General features: G+C 38.7%; 1 protein-coding gene across 3 annotated transcripts in view; it reads right to left on the reverse strand.

Annotated features, from left to right (window-relative positions):
* MICU2 (mitochondrial calcium uptake 2) overlaps positions 1–19,655 on the reverse strand; it is a 153,364-nt gene that overhangs the window by 21,751 nt on the left and 111,958 nt on the right. For all 3 annotated transcript variants that reach the window (XM_082776604.1, XM_082776605.1, XM_082776606.1), the window contains 5 exons: positions 17,475–17,506; positions 17,279–17,354; positions 12,414–12,461; positions 8,341–8,423; positions 3,578–3,640 (listed from right to left, as the gene is read on the reverse strand). In XM_082776604.1, coding sequence (XP_082632730.1) covers positions 3,578–3,640; positions 8,341–8,423; positions 12,414–12,461; positions 17,279–17,354; positions 17,475–17,506 — 302 coding nt within the window. The remainder of the gene's footprint in view (positions 1–3,577; positions 3,641–8,340; positions 8,424–12,413; positions 12,462–17,278; positions 17,355–17,474; positions 17,507–19,655) is intronic.

Below are 19,655 nucleotides of genomic sequence, written 5' to 3' on the forward strand. Positions count from 1 at the left end.
GAGTGGATGGACAAGTTATGATGGCCCATTCAGTCTCTGGGGCTGAGGAGATGCATTGCAATGTTGCAATGCCTGAAGGTCAGAAGTGGTGATAAATGTGTGAACGACTAATGTCATTCAGCTCTCTTAGGACTAAAAAAAAAGGGGGAAAAAAAAAGAGAAGTAGACAGGCTAAAACAAGTGATACACAATATATAGGAAAATATCCATTTGTGGGTCTAAAATCATACCATTTAAAAGAGATTAATAGCTGTTTCCCTAAGTACTAGTTAAATGTTTAAAAAAATGTATGGAAATGAGATACTTTGTATAAAAATGTGTTCACTCTGGAATTCAGAAGCATGCATTTAATCATTTGGGAATTCAACAATGCAGGTAATTCAATTTTAAGAACTATAGAAGACTCTGTATTGCCATTCCTTTTCTAACAATAGCTAAAATTAATTTCTAAGTTTAGCCATTACACAAAGCATATTAAATTAGAGGTATTGAAACTGCTTGATAACTCATTAATCTAAATTGAAGGGCCCAAGAGCACAGTCCCTCTTCCAGACCACTGGGCTGTATAGCAGATATCTGCAAACATTAGCACTGTTTTCCCTACCAGAATGTTAACGCATGTAACACAATTAGAACTTAGTTTTTAAGGAACACTGGGCACCAACACAAAGAAGCAACTAGTGCCTTTAACTGTACAACGTGTTTTTCAAAATATGCCAAACTCTTCTAGCTCATGTGCTTCCCTATAACACTCTGCAATATTCCTCTCCCATTTCAAGAAGCAAGGTCAGATGCTCAGCTGGATGTCTTACATGAAAGAGAATGGTTGCGCTAAGAAGTGAGATGCAGCATTGCCTTTGGCCTATGGGGAAGATGGGCCAGGTAAGACAGTCACTGCCCCTGTTGACTTCTCCAGTCTACTGATCACCAGACTGATGGTTCTGTAAGTGTGCCAGCACCTCTCCTTCACCACGTGCATGCCTATGCTACGAACAAATCAGTTTGCATGCCCTGCAAAAGTCAACAAGCAGATTCTTGAACAACTGCATTGGCTAAGGCTGGGCAGATTTTTTTTTTCTTCCAGCATTGATTTTAACATTGGAAAAAGTAAATCCTTCAACTGAAATGTGCTTATTTAGATAACCAAGTCCAGTCAAGGGCCATTCATAACTGGTAAAATTCTGAATTTTAGACTTGTATTCAAATTCTCAGTAAAGGAAACAGAGACGCAGGGACCTAAGAGCACAGCTGCTTTTTCTTTTCCTAACACACTATGAGTACCGAGTGGTATCTCTAAACAGTAAATGACTGACTGGGACCTTTGCCTACATGGTGGACAGAGAAAATAACTGATATGTATATCTGGTGGTTAAATGAAGTTGTAGACCACAATTTAAATCTGATTTTCATAAATCAGTAACATTTTTTTTCCATCTGGTATCAGATCCTGGAATTGATTTGAAATAGTAGCAAACCTGTATGCAAATTGTGAAAGCATGGAAATAAAGAATTATCTGAAACAGCAAACTTCTGTTGAAATATCCCAGCTTTCAAAAAACACTGACAATTTAAAATACATGTTTTTATGCTTTACCTGCTTTGCTTGAAAGTAATACTGACTGCCACAATTCTCAGAAATAAAGGGTAAATATGTATAATCACAGAATCCTTCCAGTTGGAGAAGACCTCTAAAGATAAGCTAGATCAACCTTTATCCTAGTACTAAAGTTCATCACTAAATCATGCTACTAAGTTCTAAATCTACATGTTTCTTGAAAAATTCCAGGAATGGTGACTCAACCACTTCCCTGGGCAATGCTGCACAACCCTTTTAGTAAATAAATTTCTGCTAGTATAGTCACATTCACTGCTTATAAGCACCTTATGTTATGAGAGACAAAAGACAGGATAGAAAAATCAAAAGAAAAATTGTAAGAGAATAGTTAGTCAAGATAGCTGTACTATGCAAATATATTTAATTCATCTTTTGAATAGGCTAAAAGTCCACTTACAATTTGCTAAGAAACATACATTCAATGGATGTTTTTCAATGGAGAATTCTGAAAATAAAATTTGAAGCATGACTAAATAGACAGTCAGGCTCAGGTATTTAATTAGCCCCCACTAAGCTCACGTGTTTATAGCTAAGTCTGTCCAACAGTATCAAAGTTTCTCTAGACATTTTATACTATAGCTGTGCATTCATGCAGAATAAAGAGCCTTCTTCTTTCACTGTCATGGCAGTTAAATCTCAATTGAAATTGGCTTTGAGAAGTGGACAACCCTATTAAAGCTAGCTATTTTAACCTTGTGACTGATGAAATGATTCAAAAAAGAAGGTTGCTACTCATTTAAATAATTTTCAGCTGAACTCTGCATGCATATTGACCAATACCTTCATGGAAAAGAAACAATTTTTGTTTATGCCTACTAAATATTAAAGGTGTTATCAATACTGTCACTTCCATTTTTACCTGGATTGGTGAAAAAGTAAAACACAAGCCAGACCTACTCTCTGCAAAAAATGCTGATGCATGACAGGTTTATAAAGCAGATCCCTGTATGATTTTCTTATCAAATGCTTTCAACATTAGCCATTGCTGCCCTATTCCCAACTATCCATTTTCAGTTTAAGACAGAAAGCAAGTCTGTGGAGAGAAAAACACTTCATCTACGCCATCCAATTTAAGCAAGAAGTAGTGCTGCTGATGCAAGCAGCACCTTATAGCAATAGATGCAGATAATCCATCTCTACTCTCCCTCTCCTTTGCCCCAGTTCATCAGCTTATCCTGAAGTGTTTTCAGAATGCTGTGAACTTCCCCCTCTGTTTTCAGTCTCATTCAATCTCATCCAGGTAACAGAATATGTCTCTGTGCTGAACAGAGACTGACGAAAAGATGGCAGCTGGCAAAGACTCCACTCAGGAAAAAAGGTAGGTTATACTGTCAGGATTAAGGGAAAAACAGACAGAATTGATCAGGAGTTTACCTGCTCTTTTGACTAATGATACATATTTGCTATGTCCGAATGATCTGAAATCCAGTGAAACTTCTAACCTGGCTGGAACACTGCATTCTAAAATTGGTTCTTCTTCTGGTCTGGATTTAAGCCATTTTTTTTTGGAAGTGGACCTATCTAAAGTGATCCTTGCCTTTGTCATCTTAATGAGACCAACTACATTTCAAACCAACTCCAATCAAGGTGATATTACTGCATTAGCAGCATTTAGGTAAGTTTAAGGCATCAATTTTTATTTGCAAAGTCATCTTTTCCTACGTGGCAATTCAGAGGTTTTTCTGTCTTTTTCTGAAGTGTGGAAGAGTTACTTTGAAACAGTAGAAGAGTTACTTTGAAACCAAATAGTGGAGTGACTACACAGCAGTAAAACATATTAATTGCATACATTTCAACAGGACATTCAGAAATGAAAATCATTTTGCTTTCCCAGTTAGAAAGTAAAGTTGACAAATCATGAACTTATATGTAATTAAAACAATAACACTTACCTAAAAATAAAAAAGTTCACAGGGAATATGACAATAGCTTTGTAAAGAAAAATGTGTCTCTATTTCATACCTGAAATACTGTTTCATCTCCAGCTGTTTTTAAATCATCTTCCTTCCCAATGATTCTCTGCAGCTGTATTCGTTTAGACATTACAAAACACAGGAAAATTACACATTAGATCTTACAAGAGCTTTCTTTTTTTTCAGAAACTTCTATTAATTTCACCATTTATTAATTATAAACTCAGTAACACTTTTGCAAGGTTCTTTGGTCATGACAAGGTATTTGCATACTTAAGGATATTTTGCTATACAAACACACTTTTTCCCAGGAAAGTCTGATCTATTGTGGTTAAAATAGCCAAGCAGCACATCTGAATCTCTCTCTTGCAACCCAACAATTACTCTGTTTTTAGAAGACATGCTTTTGCACCAGAAGCTTAGTATTCACTCTGTAAGATCTCGAAACTCAGGGATACAAAATCAAGGGTCACTTGGGGAATATAAATTATTCTGTGATTTTCATGCTGCCCTCCTACACATTTCTGTGTAGTTCTGCTATGGACAAGTTCTTCTAGACAAGAAAAACATGCCTGTTCAAATGAGGTACTATACAATTATCAAAAAAGAGTAATTCAATTAAATAAGCAACCATGTTTTCAGAACTGGAATGAAGCAGAATGTGGTCTGAGTTTCCACTCCACCCCACAAATGAAATGAATTTTGAATGAGTTGGCCAATACAATCTTTAGAAGTTCTGAAATGACTCACACTTGAGAACATACTTTCACTGTCTGAAGTAGAGCTTTCAGGTAATATAGGAAATACATTAATTTGCTGATTATTAAAAGCATCTAAACTGTATCTTGGCTGCAAGCTTTCCTTATGACTTTATTTTAGCCTGGAAGGACAACACGACCAAAGAATGAGTGATTTATCATAGCATAGGGTATACCTACCTTTCATAGACATTTGCACGAATCCTCAAAAGGACAGCAAAAATGAAAGAAGAAGGGACTTATTAAAAGTTAGGTGTAGATACAGACTTACACTGAGTACTCTGGATTTAGAGTCTTTAGGAAAGATGGTTTTAAAGCTAGGGTTTTTGACACTGCTGGCTTGTTTCTCAAACATTTCTGAGCTATTCCTCACTATTCCTTCCCATTAAAACTGGGAAAAAAATCCATGATCAAATTAGCATGGTCATTATGTTGTGAGCTTTTCAAATCTCTTCTTAGGGCTTTATATATATTTTTTTTTCATTTTTTTCTTTTTGGCTATGTTTTTAGAGAAGCAATATGGGCTTGTAAGTAGTGGGTAGAAAAAACTGTACTGTTTCTGTTGCCACAGGTTTTTGTATGGCCTTCAAATTTTGACTAATTCACCTGTTTTTTTTTTTTTTTTTTCTCTCTTTCTTGTGATAGCCTCAGTTTGAGTTTTGAGTTTTCTATTATTATTTTTAGGAAAGCATGACTTTTCTAAATATGAGACAGGTCAACAGTACCAGTTTCTCCAAGTTTCTCCAAATTCTTTTTATTTTTGATCACTTACTAAAACGACTGGCCAGTACAGTAAGTGCATTATGAATTTCTTGATAGCAAAATAGCAATATAGACCTCTGGATAAAAGTACATCTGCTCCTCCATATTCTGACAAATTTCATTTTCTTCTTACATGAAAAGTGGGTAATACTTTCCAAATGAGAGAAAATAGGATTTTTCCTGTTGGGTTTTATTTATGAAAGACTCTCAGAAGATCTGCAAAGAATACTAAGGAACACAGACTTGAAGTATAATTTTTCTTTCAAATATTCTGGAAGATCTTGTTTATTGTTTTCTTAGACTGCAAATCCTTATGTTGCTTGAAACCATACTTTGGGAAAAAATGATGAGAATTTCCAGTAGTTTGCAGATTTTTTCCAGCACAGTGCATCAACTGCTCACAGAGGGATACAAATTCTGCCCTCAAGCAATGGCCTCTAGTACTGAACTTCTCCATGTAACATTTATCTGCATTTAATATTTATATCTGTTCGTCACAGTGAGATACTAATGGCAAATTCAAAGAGAATGAGGCCTATTATGCATAATGGATGCCTCTCTACTAAAGGCCTACAAAGAAGTAGTATTTTCTGAAGAAGATGAGCTGACTGAAAGGATATATCCAACTCCAAAAAAAATGTGACTTTGCATCTACCAGTTGTTGAAGAGAGATCAGTGCTTGTAGATGTTATAACACTGCACAGGTGGTCTATACCAAACCACCACAACTGCTGGACAGTGCTTGTTCATTCAGTCTTAGATAAGCCTCTACAAGCTTTTTTTTTTTTTTTTTTTTTTTTTGTGGTATCTGCTGTTTTGAATTACTGTTTAAAGGCTGTCTATTAAATCTGAATCACATAGCTCCTCTATGTACCATTGGAGTTACCTTACCTCCATTTCCAACAGTATGGAGCTGTTGTTAATTTTACTTAAAAATCTTTCATCAGGACAGTCAGGGAAATTCCTTATTTGATAGGGATTTTTGGACCTCTGATAGCCTTATCCTTGATGGAAGGTCTCAGGTGAAGGTGCCTGGGTTATTATGTGCACTAGTGTCAGACTCCACTTCAAGGGATGCATATATCTGGAAATCCCTCTTGCCAAGTCTCATATGAATGCCTTGGCCAGTATCCTACAGTCCTTGCAAGGATGCAGATAATAAGGGTCTGGGAAACAACTTTGTGCACTCTGGCAGGGTTGGCACTAAGGTCTGTGAAAACCCAGTATTTACCAAATCTGCTTCATTCTGGAACTGCAGGGCAAAGCAGAAAATCCTTGTAAATGCCCACCTCAAAACACAAACTGTGGTTCTGGGCCCTAATACTGGAATAAGGTGCAATGTCTCTTGCATTTTGACTTTTACCACTGAAACATGGATGAAGAAGAAATTAAAAATAGACTGGCCTGAACACAAAGAGATAGAGAGGAGAGAGGAGTCTGTCCCCTTCCCTAAACTCCTCCTTGAAAAGAGGAAAATGTGTACAGAAGTGGAAAGGCTGTAGAGGAAAAGAGAACCCCCTCTCTTTCAAAGCACGGAATTGCATTCAAGATCTCCGCTCCTGAACATTCACTTGATATTAGGAAAGAGCAGTGAATCCACTGGGAAATCCTGCATCTCATATTCCTTCAGTGACTGATCCCCACAGCTCTGAACAGCTTATCTATCTCCATCACGTGTTTCAAGCATTAAGGACTTAGGCTTAGAGTCTGCTTGTTGCCTTTCTCCCTTTCCGGAATGATTCACATGATACATCTTGTGCTTGGTTATTCATTAACACATTAGAGTTGAGATATACACAATTCAAAGCATGATTGACATTTTACAAACAAAAATACAAAATTCTTACCTAAGTTTCCTAGAATTATTGTCAAATAATCTGTGGAAATTGCCGGTATTTTCATTGGTACTGCTCTGTTAACTTTCTCTATGCTGAACACTCTCCACTTTTCCCTTTATTTTTATTAAGCAGATTTTCTAGACATTTTTTTCTGAGAGTATGAATTACGGAAGGAATTATATTTTCAAGTGCCAGCACTTTCAAATGTTCACAGGAAACAGAGATGATGTTTCATTGTACAAAAATACAGGAACAAAATACAGAAGTCTGTAATTTGTCCACCACTTGCCATTATTTATTGTATTTTTTATCAATATAACTATTATTTAAAGTGACAGGTTAACTGATTAAAGTACGTTTCCTCAGTGTTTTCCTGCAGCTACTCTAGGATTCTTCAAAGGAAAAAGGAGATTAACAACCAGTAGACTATCAAAAGGAGTTTTAAATTCAATAGTCAGAATTTTACCACTAAGACAGGAAAAGCAGACACTAATTGTACCATGTTACAGTTTGACTAGCAAACTATATGGAGCCTATCTCAGCAATCTTATATTAACTGTTTTTACACAAATTTGTGATTCTGTGAATTAACAACACACCATTTTTCTCTCTGTGAAAACTGCACCCAGAAGCTCTGGTGGAACACCAGAAGTGAAGTCCCACCTGCAGAATTGCCACCATACTTGCACGAGGTTTCACCCTGAAGACTGAAAGCTTCCAGTCTTCACACTGAGATTACAGTGCGGAGTGAAAACATGTCTTATACTGTGCCTTTCCTAGACTGTTCAAAGAAGAACACAGTCTAATCTTCTGACAAAAAGTGTAAGAAATAACATAGCTTGTTCTGCTGGAAAGAGAAAAGTATTTCTGCCAATTAAAATCAAGTTGGTTGGATTTCCATAAGGCCAGTTGCCTTAAAGTTAAGGACAGGTTGCCTTAAAACCAGTACTTGCTTTTGGGAGAACTATCACTGCCTTTGCCAGTTTGCTTAGTTCTTGCACAATGCTCTGGCATTGCTTCTGTCTAATCCTGTATGCTGCCCAACCCTATACGCTACCCCTACATGACTGAGCCAAACTGGGCCCAGCAGCAAGCTCAGGCACCAGACCACTGGCTGCATCCTTGTTCACCAACTCAGTGACATGCTCCTGGCTTGGGCTAGTTATTTAAATTAGCTTCCAGGATTAAGGGATGTAGAATAACTTGTGCCTCCCCAGTAAGAAAGGTTTAGATACAAGCTAAAGGTAATATTCAAAGCGGATTCATGTATGATAAGCATTTCTACAGCAATGCTTTGCTATGTACTCCTTTCATATAAAGTATTTTAGTAAACGTGTGATCACAGATTAGATAAAAAAATAGGCTTAAAAATTTTAATGCATCTTCATTTAGCAAATATAACCTATGCAAATACTTAAATGCTTTAAAACCAATATGCACATACATATACATACCTTAAAGAATTCTTTCTTTTCAACTTGCTCATTGCCATCTGTATCCAACATTTTAAAAGCGATCTTAAATCCAGTCTGGGGTTCTGCAACAAAGTGTGAAAGAACTTTATGGTGTACACACACACACGCATTTACACTAGTACATAAATATTTAATCTAAAAGGAATATTGCCTGCAGATTCCATTTGCCACAGCCATGCATGTACTTCATATTTCCAGTCAACCATATGTACCTCCTTCAATATAAGCAAACATTCCAAAAATAATTTTTACTACCATTTCAAGGGATTATTAATGCAATGGCAAAGCAACAAATGGCAGCAATGCCTAAATACTGCCACAAATGTCCATTTGATCCAGACAACTGTGAGTATGTTGTACGTCCTACTGTTGTGGTCTATCACATATATTCTCTATACATTTTGGCTCAGTTCTGAAGTCCAGCTCTGCCCTCTTTATTAAAGCTACTTCTTAGCTGACATGACTGGAAAGTGACTTGAGAAACCAATAATAATTCCCAAATTGTGTGACAGATCTAATGTATTTCTCCAGTACTTCTTCCCTGTGATACTCTATGTCACTATTTTCTGTCTGCACTAGTCTAGAAAATGGACTGATCTTGGAGGTGCTCCAAGTTCTCCCAGCTCCCGCTCCCATTGTGGTAGCCACAGGCCTGTTTTTCCTTCTCTTCTCCATCCTCCCTAAACAATGTGCTCAAATGTTACTGAGAAGTAATAAACTGCTATTTCAGGCCTTTTTTTTTCTGACAAAAGCATGTTTTGTATGCCTCCCATCAAGCTGAATTTTTTGGGAATTTTATAAAACTTTACCCTGCATTTCCTTCATCGCGTGGATGTTTCTTTTCAATGCAAACACTTAATGAGTTCTGCGTTTTGCAGGCACTATAACAACACTGTGTTTTCTGAACTCCTTCCCACAATTTCCTGATCTTACTTTGCTTACACGAGGTGACCTTGCTCATTAGCAAGCCCACACAGGAGCAGTGTGCTGCTGAAATGTATTTACAGCTCACTGAAGTAGCCAGCTCTTATCCCAGCAATTTCTGGAGCAGGTGAATTAATTCCACAACACAGTCATGACAGGCGTTAAAGCAAAAGCCATGGAGTTATCTTCTGCAGCATATATTCATGCTTCCAAGAGTAACGTTGGACTCATGAGGGCAGTGAAGCAGTATCTCTACAAACACTAATGCCTCCAGAGATTTTATTTTATTTTGGAAGCACATTCTTCCAATTCCATCCTGCAAAGCTTCATGTCTTGCTTCTTTTTAGAGTCTTTCTGAAAAGGCAAAAAGTTAAAGAAATACCCTGTTCTTTTTAAGTGATAGCAAGATGGTTAAACAAAGAACTATTTTTACATTTTAGAAATAACTACATCTTCAGCAGCCAATTAACGGTCTCTGTGAAGCAACCTTGTGATGTAAGGATAGTTTATAAATACCATTGCAATCTGCATAGCAGAGCCCTTCCCCAGCAACTGGGTCACAATAATCAAAACTGGCTTCCTTTCCATGGAAATGCCTCACTCTAAATTTGTGTTACTAGCACAAAAGCAAGAGGAGTCTATCCTATAACATATTTAGAGAATAAAAGTAATTGATGTATTTAATAGTAATTCATACCATCTGTGTTGCAATTTTCAGATAAGAAAGCTGTTACTGAAAATATAGGACCTAAAGCTGCTTATACTGTTCAGAGATGACATACTTATCTGATATGATGTAACCCCAAAGGTATGCATTCGTAAAATAAGCATAGTTCAAAGACTACTTCAGATATATTTGTATTTAATTAGAATCAGGCAAAATTCCAAAATCTGAGCCCATGAGTTTCATCTTAGCTGTGAGTGCAGGTTATACTTAGGTGCTTCCCCTGCAACCATTCCTGCTTTGACCAAACTGTCAGCTTCAGTGACTGGCTAATTGAAGCAAAGCTTTTAGCCGTGGTGACAGTTTCAGTTCCTAGGCTTGTTCGGCAGGCAGAGCTTTTACCAAAAATTCCATTAACCAATTGCTGAAAATGAAATTCAACACAGCACTGAAAGAAAAAAGACAATAATACAAGGCACAGAGAAAAGAGAACGAAGATCACAGTTGGCAAATAAAGCCTTTGTCTCCCACTAAACTACATTTGGAGGTCCAGTGTTGTTACAAGTAATGCTTTTATATATGATGGGCAGCATGGGCTGGCCAGCAACATACTGTAGCCAGGACTCTGCTGACCATTTTTTGGTTTCCCTATTGCTCTGTTGCAGATTCAGAAGTCATTTTAAGTATGAATATCTGCTTTAAGAAATCTTGCATTAATTCTCACTAGCAAAAGTGGGATAGGTTGTGTAGCTGGGGGCTGAATAACGTGGCATGCTTGTTAGGCAAAGATGGAGACACCAACACTTGTTGACATTTGCTTTCACACTGCTCAGTAGGTTAGGCCTCTGTGAAACCAAAGCAGCAACATTTGCACTTCATTTTCATTCTTTATTGAAACGTGCCTTTATTTTTGCAGTTCAATATATTCCTATATAAACTCTGTGAAAAATAGTGTTTGATTATTTGGAGAAGTGGCACAACTTGCTCTGGTACTGCTTCAATTTTCTAATTGTTTCAGGCACTAAATCAGCATGAAGTTACTTTCAGCTACCACAGAAGTTTGACGAAATAGAAACTGCGGCACCTATTTCTGCAAATTTAATCAAAGCATTCTTCTTAAGTTACAAAGTGGTTGTCTTTAAAAAAAAAACCAACTTTTTTTTTTGTTTGTTTTGCAACAAGTACTTTTAAAATTAGCTTTATTTGTCAAGACCCTACTATTACTTCTGATTAAAAAACAACACTTGAACACATGGCATAACTCACACTCAAGTCACATGCAGCACTGAACAGTCAGTACTGGTTAAGCCTTGAGGCCATTGAAGCTATGAGGCTCAAGCACTGCTAGTCTATGGGTCTTGTTGCCTAATGCTTGTTGTATGCATTGCATCTCAAATCTTGGTATTTTCCAGCTTCACTTGCACTTCATCAGAACAGCACAGAAAGGTAGCAAGCACAGAAGAGAGTAAGTATGGGCGAAGAGAACTAGAAAATTGAAGATCAGTTCCACACACAAGCAACAAAATGCCTGTTGTTTTCAGATAAAGCGAGTTTGCTTCCACTGAAAGCTTTTTTTTTTTTTTTTTTTTTTTTTTTTTTTTGTTTGTTTCATTCTCTGTTATGTAGCTGGATGAAGCTGTCTGAAAGAACAAGCCACACAATCAGGTCTGACTTCTACTGAAACTGCCCAAACCTTTCTTCTCTACACACATGACAAGACATGAGTTTCACATCTCTTAGCCAAAACAAGAGATGGGAGACCCTGACTAATGAAGATACCGAGCAAAAAAGTTTTAAAAAAAGTTGTCTGTGAGAGTAAAAGGAAGGAGGTAAAGGAGGGGGAAGAAATACATATAAAATGCATGAAGAAAATAAAGTCAACAGGAACAGAAACATGAAAAAAAGAAGAATTAAAGTGTCAAACAAAGGGACACTCTAGAAATCTGCTGTTTATGTATATCATCTGTACCTGAGCATATAAATACAAGGCAACAACCTTTCAGACACTGCAACAGCTTTTTACACCACTGTATGAGCTATAATGCTTACATCTCATTGTGCAAAATGACTGAAATTGCTATCCAGGAGACAAATTATTTATCTTCCCTCACTGTTCTTCTTTCCCCTCTTTATGTGGTCCTGTATTCAACACTTCCCCTTATTCAATAATTCTTGAAGGACTTTCCTGATCCTACGGTGAGGGTTTATCAAGATTTTTGACACAATGCCATGGACCAATTTGGACACTATGGAACTAAGCTGCAATCAACTAAAGTTATATCCACTTATATTAATGCCTTATCACACTATACACAATTGTTCTTTAAGTCCTGTAGAAAATTAGAAGAGATTATAAGAGGTATACTGTAGAAAATTAGAAGAGAAAAAATATCAGAAGCTGTTCCTGGAAAGGTGTTAGCAGCTGAGTATATATGAATATGTATTTTAAATATGTAATACTTACTCGTTAGGATGGTCAGCAAAAACAGGTACTCCGCATAAGATATCAACCCTGAAAAGGAATAGTTAAAAATGACTTGCACAACATATATATATATACTTATAACAAGAATTGAAAGATCAAATCTCATAAATACAAAAACTGTAGTTTAACATCATATTAAATAGGTTATTAAAGTAAGCCACATTATTATCTAATAAAGTTTTTACTTCTGTTTTTAGTGCTCTGAAGGTAAAATTCCCTATCCAGAGACTCATCAATGCTCACGTCTAATCGGGAGAGCAAGGTTTATTTGGTATTAATAAAAGGCCTGCACTAAATCTCTGGATTCTCACTGAAAACATTCAATGTTTATATAAAAGGGAAATAAATTAAATGTGCTTTGTCACATTTAGTACCTGGGAGGAGAACTACTCCAACATTACCCTGACGGATCAAAGTACTCCATCCCTTGGCAGCCTCGGCCGGGCGGAGAACAGCTTCCCTCTAATTCTCAGGGGGAACATGGCAACACGCAAAGCTGCCAAGCTGCTAGATTGCGCCGATAGTACGGCTGGGCTGCGTGCCAAGAGGAGGCTTCATTTTTTTTTTTTTTTTTAAATAGGAACATGTCCTTTCTACAAGGTGAAAGTATTTTCCCCCCTTTTGAAGGAAAATTCCAGTGTTTTCCTTTGAAATACCGCCTTAGACGAAAAGCCTGAGCAAACACAAAGATGTGATAGCGTCAAAATAGAGCGTACGAGCTAAAGATAGAGAGTGCAGAACGAGGATGGTTAAACAACAGAATCTGAACCATCTGCCCTGCAACAATGCTTGAAGAAAAAAATGTAAAGGTTTTTTTTTTTTGTAAAACACTTTTCAAAATAACTGAGCTACTTTTAACTTGTGAGCTAAACATTGTATAATGCTGAAGCTGCTGAAAATAATGAAGTTCAGACATGCCTATCTGCGTAAAGATAAACAATATTTTGTAATTTATATACAGCTAATTGATAGATAAAGAATCCATTTAAGCTTCACTGATAGACAATTAACTTCTGATAAATTGTTACACAGAGCCAACAACATTTGTGTTTGGCCTCAGACAGTGACTTAACACTTAAAGTTTTAACTTCCAGAGTTTAGAAATACTAAGATGCTAACCACAACAGTCTGAAAGATTTAGTTTTGCTGACAGTTTTCAGAGTTAATGCATTGTCAATAGACTAGTATGGTCATTGCAAGGTCATCAATTAATTGCTTTGCTGTAAAACTTGCAATCATTTTTCTAGGCAAAGTGTCCAGGCTTTCTACAAACTCAAAACCAAACAATCAGAAAAAGAGCTCCTACCCTCTTCTTTATCCTACACATCCAAGTATAAGATGAGACTAAAAATGGATAGAAGCAAATAGGGGAGGGGAAAAAATCAAGCAAACAGTGGGATGGAGAGTGATCAAGATTCCTACTCCCTAATTTTGTTTTGTATGTGTCACAGTAAAAGAATATTTAAAGGAAGAATATAAAGGAAGAAAAGGCAGAAACTTTTCAAGTTGATACAGAAAATATTTCTCAGTCATGGACAGCAGTGCAATAAGCACAGAGGTCCCTGCATGAGAATGTAATAAGCAAGTAAAGATCACTGGCCAAGTAGAAGTGGGAGTCTGCCTCTCAGATGTCTCGAGATGTGCTGTATGGGGACAATTTTTGGAAGACCCAGAAGGTGAAAACAAGGAGCTTCCACTTGATAGAGCAATGGAGAGCCCAGTGTTGGGATATACAAGAAGAGATGACACACTCAAAGGAGTGATCTAAGAAAAACATCTTCATCAATTCATTTGAAAGGACATTAACATGGTAGATTATGTTTATTAAAGATGGAGGAAAAAAGTTAGTAATAACTGATACATTATGCTGAGTGCTTGAAGGTTTTTAGCTATATGTGCAGACAGGGAACAGCATAACTTCTAAAATTCTGCAGAAAGAATGTGCAAAATTTATACAGAGATGGTAGGATATAAAGAAAAGACCATTTTAAAGAAAACACCCTGCTTATTGGCTCAAGGGAGAAGCCTGATGGCATGCTTCTTTGCACTCTGATTACAGAGGGCTGGAAGGAGAGCCTTGCAAGAAATGGCAGGGGTGAGATAGACTCTGCATCATATTATCCTAAACTAATTGAGAAGTCACTAGAGTGAAATAGGTAAAAAGGTAAAGGTAATAAAAATAAGTAAAAAATGTCTTTATTGTTCCTTAAAACCTGTCTTGGTGCCTTAAAGTAAATCCATAGCATGTTTGGCATTTTCTGGCAGAATGATTATACCAATATTGCTTGAGATATGATTTCTTTTTAACCTGTGGACTGGTTTCCATAAAAATTCTTCTTATTATTCTGTTGTTCTTTTACTACCCGTAGTGAGTGGCTGATTTATCTTAAACATAAAGTAAATTAGTTTGGCAATTTTCTTTTTGTTGTGCAGCAATTATTATAAAGTTACTTAAATTTTACACTTAAAAGACACAATGGATCAACTTCCAAAAAAAAGCACAGAAAATTATATTCATGTCCCAGCAAAATTTAAAAGATAAAAGATTCACATTCTGTTGAATGACTCAGCACACTTGCAGCCAAGTTCTTGCACTTAGCATTGGCAAAATATTGTAATTTCCTAACATTAAATTACTTTACTCCCCTATGCCTCCCTGGAAATCTCTCCCCTCAAACTTTATATCAAATGCTAACAGTACAATATTCTTATTGCTGAATAAATCATAAATATATCACAAAATATGACATGAATTTTAAAATTGCCCACTAGAAGGCAGAATTCCCTAGCTTTATGTTTTACAAACTGGACTGATGACAGCTTTCCCTCTGCTTGGTATTTAAATAACAATTTGATGGTAGTTAAAATAATCTCAGTTAAATCATGGAACAGGTGTAGATTCATTATTTTGGTACTTGTAAAAGCAGTATTTAATATATAAATATTTATAGCTTTTTAAATGTAGTAATAATGTGTGCGAAGACAAAAGTGTCAACGTTATTAAAGGGGCATCATGACCAAAAACTTTAAAAACTCCATGTTGCACCAGGGGAGATTTAGGTTAAAATTAGGAGACATTTCTTCTCAGAAAGAGCAGTCAGGCACTGGGACGGGTTGCCCAGGGAGGTGGTGGAGTCACCATCCCTGGGGGTGTTCAAGGAAAGGTTGGACTTGGTGCTTGGGGACATGGGTTAGTGGGTGACAGTGGTGGTAGGGAGATGGCTGGACCGGATGATCTCGGTGGTCTTTTCCAACCTTAACAGCTCTGTGATTCTGTGCAATGTCAAGACATAGGGATGATTGCACTGCATGTTCCTGCATCATCTCAAACTCCTGCCAAACCTTGGACGGACAGACTATAGGGACCCAAAGTCCTATAGAAGAGAAGATCAGTGGTCCAGGATGGAAAAGATGCCTGCCTAAGCATATCAGCAGCTCCATTTTCTGCCAAGCAGTCAGCTGTGGGTATTGCAACAACAGGAGGCTGGGTCGCTTCGCTACATTTTCATTTTCTGTTGGTGGATTCCTGGTTTTCCCAGGCAGAATGTGCTGGGGATCTGTGGTGTCAACCACTTCAAAGAGAAAAGCTTTACAAAATCAGTGATAGTGAAAGAATATCCGAGAATTGAAGAGCGGGAATCCTTTAAACGCTGTCCTGGGAAAGCAGATTGCTATTAATAATTTGCAAAGACAGGGAGTGAATGTTCAGCTGGAAACAGCCTTCCCTAGGATTGGAAAAAAATTGTTCCATTTGTTCCGAGAGATTACAGGGCTGCTGAGGTATGGCCACGGAGAGGATGCCTGAAGCCTCTGCATGACACTGACAGAAAGACTGAGCTTGTGGCAAGCAAGGCACCCAGCTGAAGAACTCTCCACACCTGCACAAGGATGCAAGAAATCAACCCCGCTGAGACCAAAGGGCAGGTGAAAGGCTGCAGGCTGAGCCTGAGGGCTGCTCTCCTGGCACAAGCTGGCCATGGGTCTGCTGTGCCTGCAGGGAGCGTGGCTGGTGCCTGCCAAGGAGCAGGGGAAGGGCAGCTTTCTCTTCCAGAGACATCCACGGGGTAAGGGATGCAGGCTGACCTCTCTGATACACAAAGTTTCTGAATAGGCACTGTCAGTCTTTCTCATTAGTTTGGGAATTTCAGTCTTTGTTACCGATGAAATGGTTAATTACTCATTTATTTGGTTTCCTTGATCCTCTTGTTTGTTTTTCGCCCCTTCAATTAATTTTTGCTAATGAGATGTTTATTTGATGTCCTTTAATTCCCTGTTGTTACACAAACAATATCCCAGCTCTCAGAGTTTTCTCTTTCAATTTCTCTCTTTTTTTTTTTTTGCTTTTATAGCCAGCTATAAGGTCAAAGTGCTGAGTGAAAAGAAACCCAAACATGTTGGTTCTGTGAAAGGCCACTGAGATCCCAAAGAGAGAGAAATAAATTCCACCACCCTTGGAACCACAGAGGCCACTTTACATAATCAGATACAAATTTTCTTTCTATTATTTCTTTCCATGCATTTAAGTTATATAATGAAACAACAGTTTATTAACAGGTCTTAAAAGTCCACTTTTCACCAAAGTCATCCTTTTAGCACCTTTCTCTTTTCTAAGTAGGTTTTGTGATTTCTTCCATGTGTCCTGCATGCACCTCAGAAGGCTTTCAGTTCCCAGCCTTGTCTCTTTGCCCCTTCGTGTGTAACTGAGACTTGCCAAAGATGCAGCTGCTGGCTAGATGGGGATGAAGTCAAATCCATGAAACAGTCTTTAAAACTACATTCAATTTATACTATACGATGAGATAAAAAACAAGATGTATTCTTCAGGATCAAAAGTGCCTTGTTACCTTTATCACCAAGCTCTCTGAAAAAGGTCGGTCCTGGTTTGGCTTTTGTAACATACAGCAGTGCAGCATCCACCTCCTTGAAAGACACAAACAAGAAAATAATAAAAAAAAAAACGGTTTTGAAAGAGAAGTCTATTTAGTTAACTAGCAGAAAGAATTCAAGTTCTTTTGAAGACGAAAGGAACATTTTGCTTACCTTTTTTGTCAGTTTCTTGGCTGAGGCTTTACCTATAATAAAAAAAAAATCATCGTTCAATAACAAACTCTGACATTAAACTTTGATCAGGTTCTGTGGCATTTCTTCAGATTTTTATGGGAAAATGCTAACTAATTTGAAACAGAATATTTTGCAGCAGGCAGTTTGTTTCTAATTCCCACAACGATCCAGAAAGGACAGCATTTAAAAATAATCTGAGCAGTCTGTTCAAACGTTTTTCAACCTTGACGAAACCCCAAACCACCTTGGTATCTGTGACTAACACACGGGTGTGATTTCGCGTTCTGCGGGCTACCAGCGCGGTCACACAGTAAGGTTATACAGTGAGAAACAACTGGATTATTTACAAAGGGATTTGCAGGCACACATAATGCAGTCTGAGTACTCAAAAACTAAGAAAACACAGGGGAAAAAAAAAAAGAAGAAAAAAAGAAAGAATTGATATTTCTGTGAAGCAGAAGTAAATTGACCAACTCTTCCTCCTGAAACAGCACCGGGTGAAACCGTACAGGCTCGTAGTGTTTATCAGTAGGTTCAGGTGTGTACATTCAAACGGGGAGGTCACTGTGCAGTACAAAGCTGTACTCCTGTACTCCTGGCTGCAGATCTGTGATGTGTTTTATCAGTGGGACTTCTCAGCTGGCTCGGAAACCCTGCAGCCACGGACCGGCAGGCGCTGCGCTCCGTCACTTCTCCGGCCACCCGCCCTATCACACCGCCCTGTCTCCTCAGCATTTCTCCTCAAACAGAGCTTGAAGCCCCGTGTCCTTCACTCGTGCCCCTCTCATGGCTCCTTTCCTTCACCTCCAGCTCTCCTGGACTCCAGCCAGCCTCTCTCTCCTCCTCACTGATGCAGTGCAAACACAGGCAGAGCTCCTTGCATCTGCTCTCAGGACTGATGCCGCCGGGTACACCCACCGTGCTCGGGCTCCAGGGCTGCTTCACGGGCATCTCTCATCCACAGGGCCCCCAGCACAGCGCTGCTGGTTGGGAATGGGATGCGACAGGGGCAGCCTGGTGGGCAGCAGTCAACAACCTTCTGCCAAGTGCTTTCGCATAGCTTAGCCAAAACGAGATGCGTTCTCACCAAAACTGCACATTTCTGTAACGGTGGCAAAAGACGTGCCCGGCTGCAGGGGGACCCCACTGGCACCTTTTGGCTTCCAACCTAGGGAGCTGCTGGAACACCTCAGCCAGCACCAGTCTGCTTTTCAGCATGGGCAAGCCAGTGCCTTGGTCTCTGCTCCCTGAGCTGGCAGTAACATTTTTGCTGAAAAATTCCTCCCCCCAGCCCCCAAATCAGCCTAAGGCAAGCACCTGGCACATAACGTTTCAACCCAAATGTTTGAGTTTGACAAAAGTTATAAGCAACTAAAATTAGGGTTTTATAAGTGGAGTGTTGAGTGACCCCAGCAACAGGTGCTGCCAGCACCACCTGTCACTGTGTATGAATACATTTTTGTGCAGCCCGTGTACATGTATTTGCACACGCACATATATAAAGCCATGTGCACAGATACCTTCTAGGCCAAAGGAAACACAAAATCCACTGCTCTGCCTTGTTTGAGATAAAAGAAGACTACCAACAGTTTGGGAGAGCAAGTAAAAATCCCTATACGCAGCAGGGCTGAGTCCTGAGCAGTGTAACACCACTGCAGAGCATCTTAATGAATGGCTGTTTAGCAAGTACTGTGATTCAGATCTCAGCCTTGAAATGTTGCCTCCTCTGTATGCCGCATTTCAACGAGGAATTAAATCACACTGTGGCAGCCCTTTCATCTCGGGAGAACCCACCAGGCAAGACGCCTTCTAAGAGGGAATGAGTCAGGCTGCGTGTCCACGAACAACACGCTCTGACAGGAAGAAAGGGAAAACCACCCTGCAATGATTTTCACCGAAAATGCTCCTTGTATTTGTTTTGAAGCCAGCCACGCACCCTTACTTGGTTTGCAGCAGCTCTGCTCCTTCCATTCTCCTGGTGGCCCAAGGAGCACCAGCTCCAGGAGGACGACCACCACTGCAGTACTGTAGCAGGCGGTAGCTGTTTGCCAGCTTCCAGGAGGATGACGAAGGAGACGAGCTGAACTCTGCAGGCTGGAACGGCAAAGGCATGGATAATTGATGCAAGAAAGCGCTGGGAGCTGCAGCTTAGACACCAGT

The sequence above is a fragment of the Aythya marila genome (assembly GCF_965140915.1).
Source record: "Aythya marila genome assembly, chromosome: 1".
Taxonomy (NCBI): Eukaryota; Metazoa; Chordata; class Aves; order Anseriformes; family Anatidae; genus Aythya; species Aythya marila.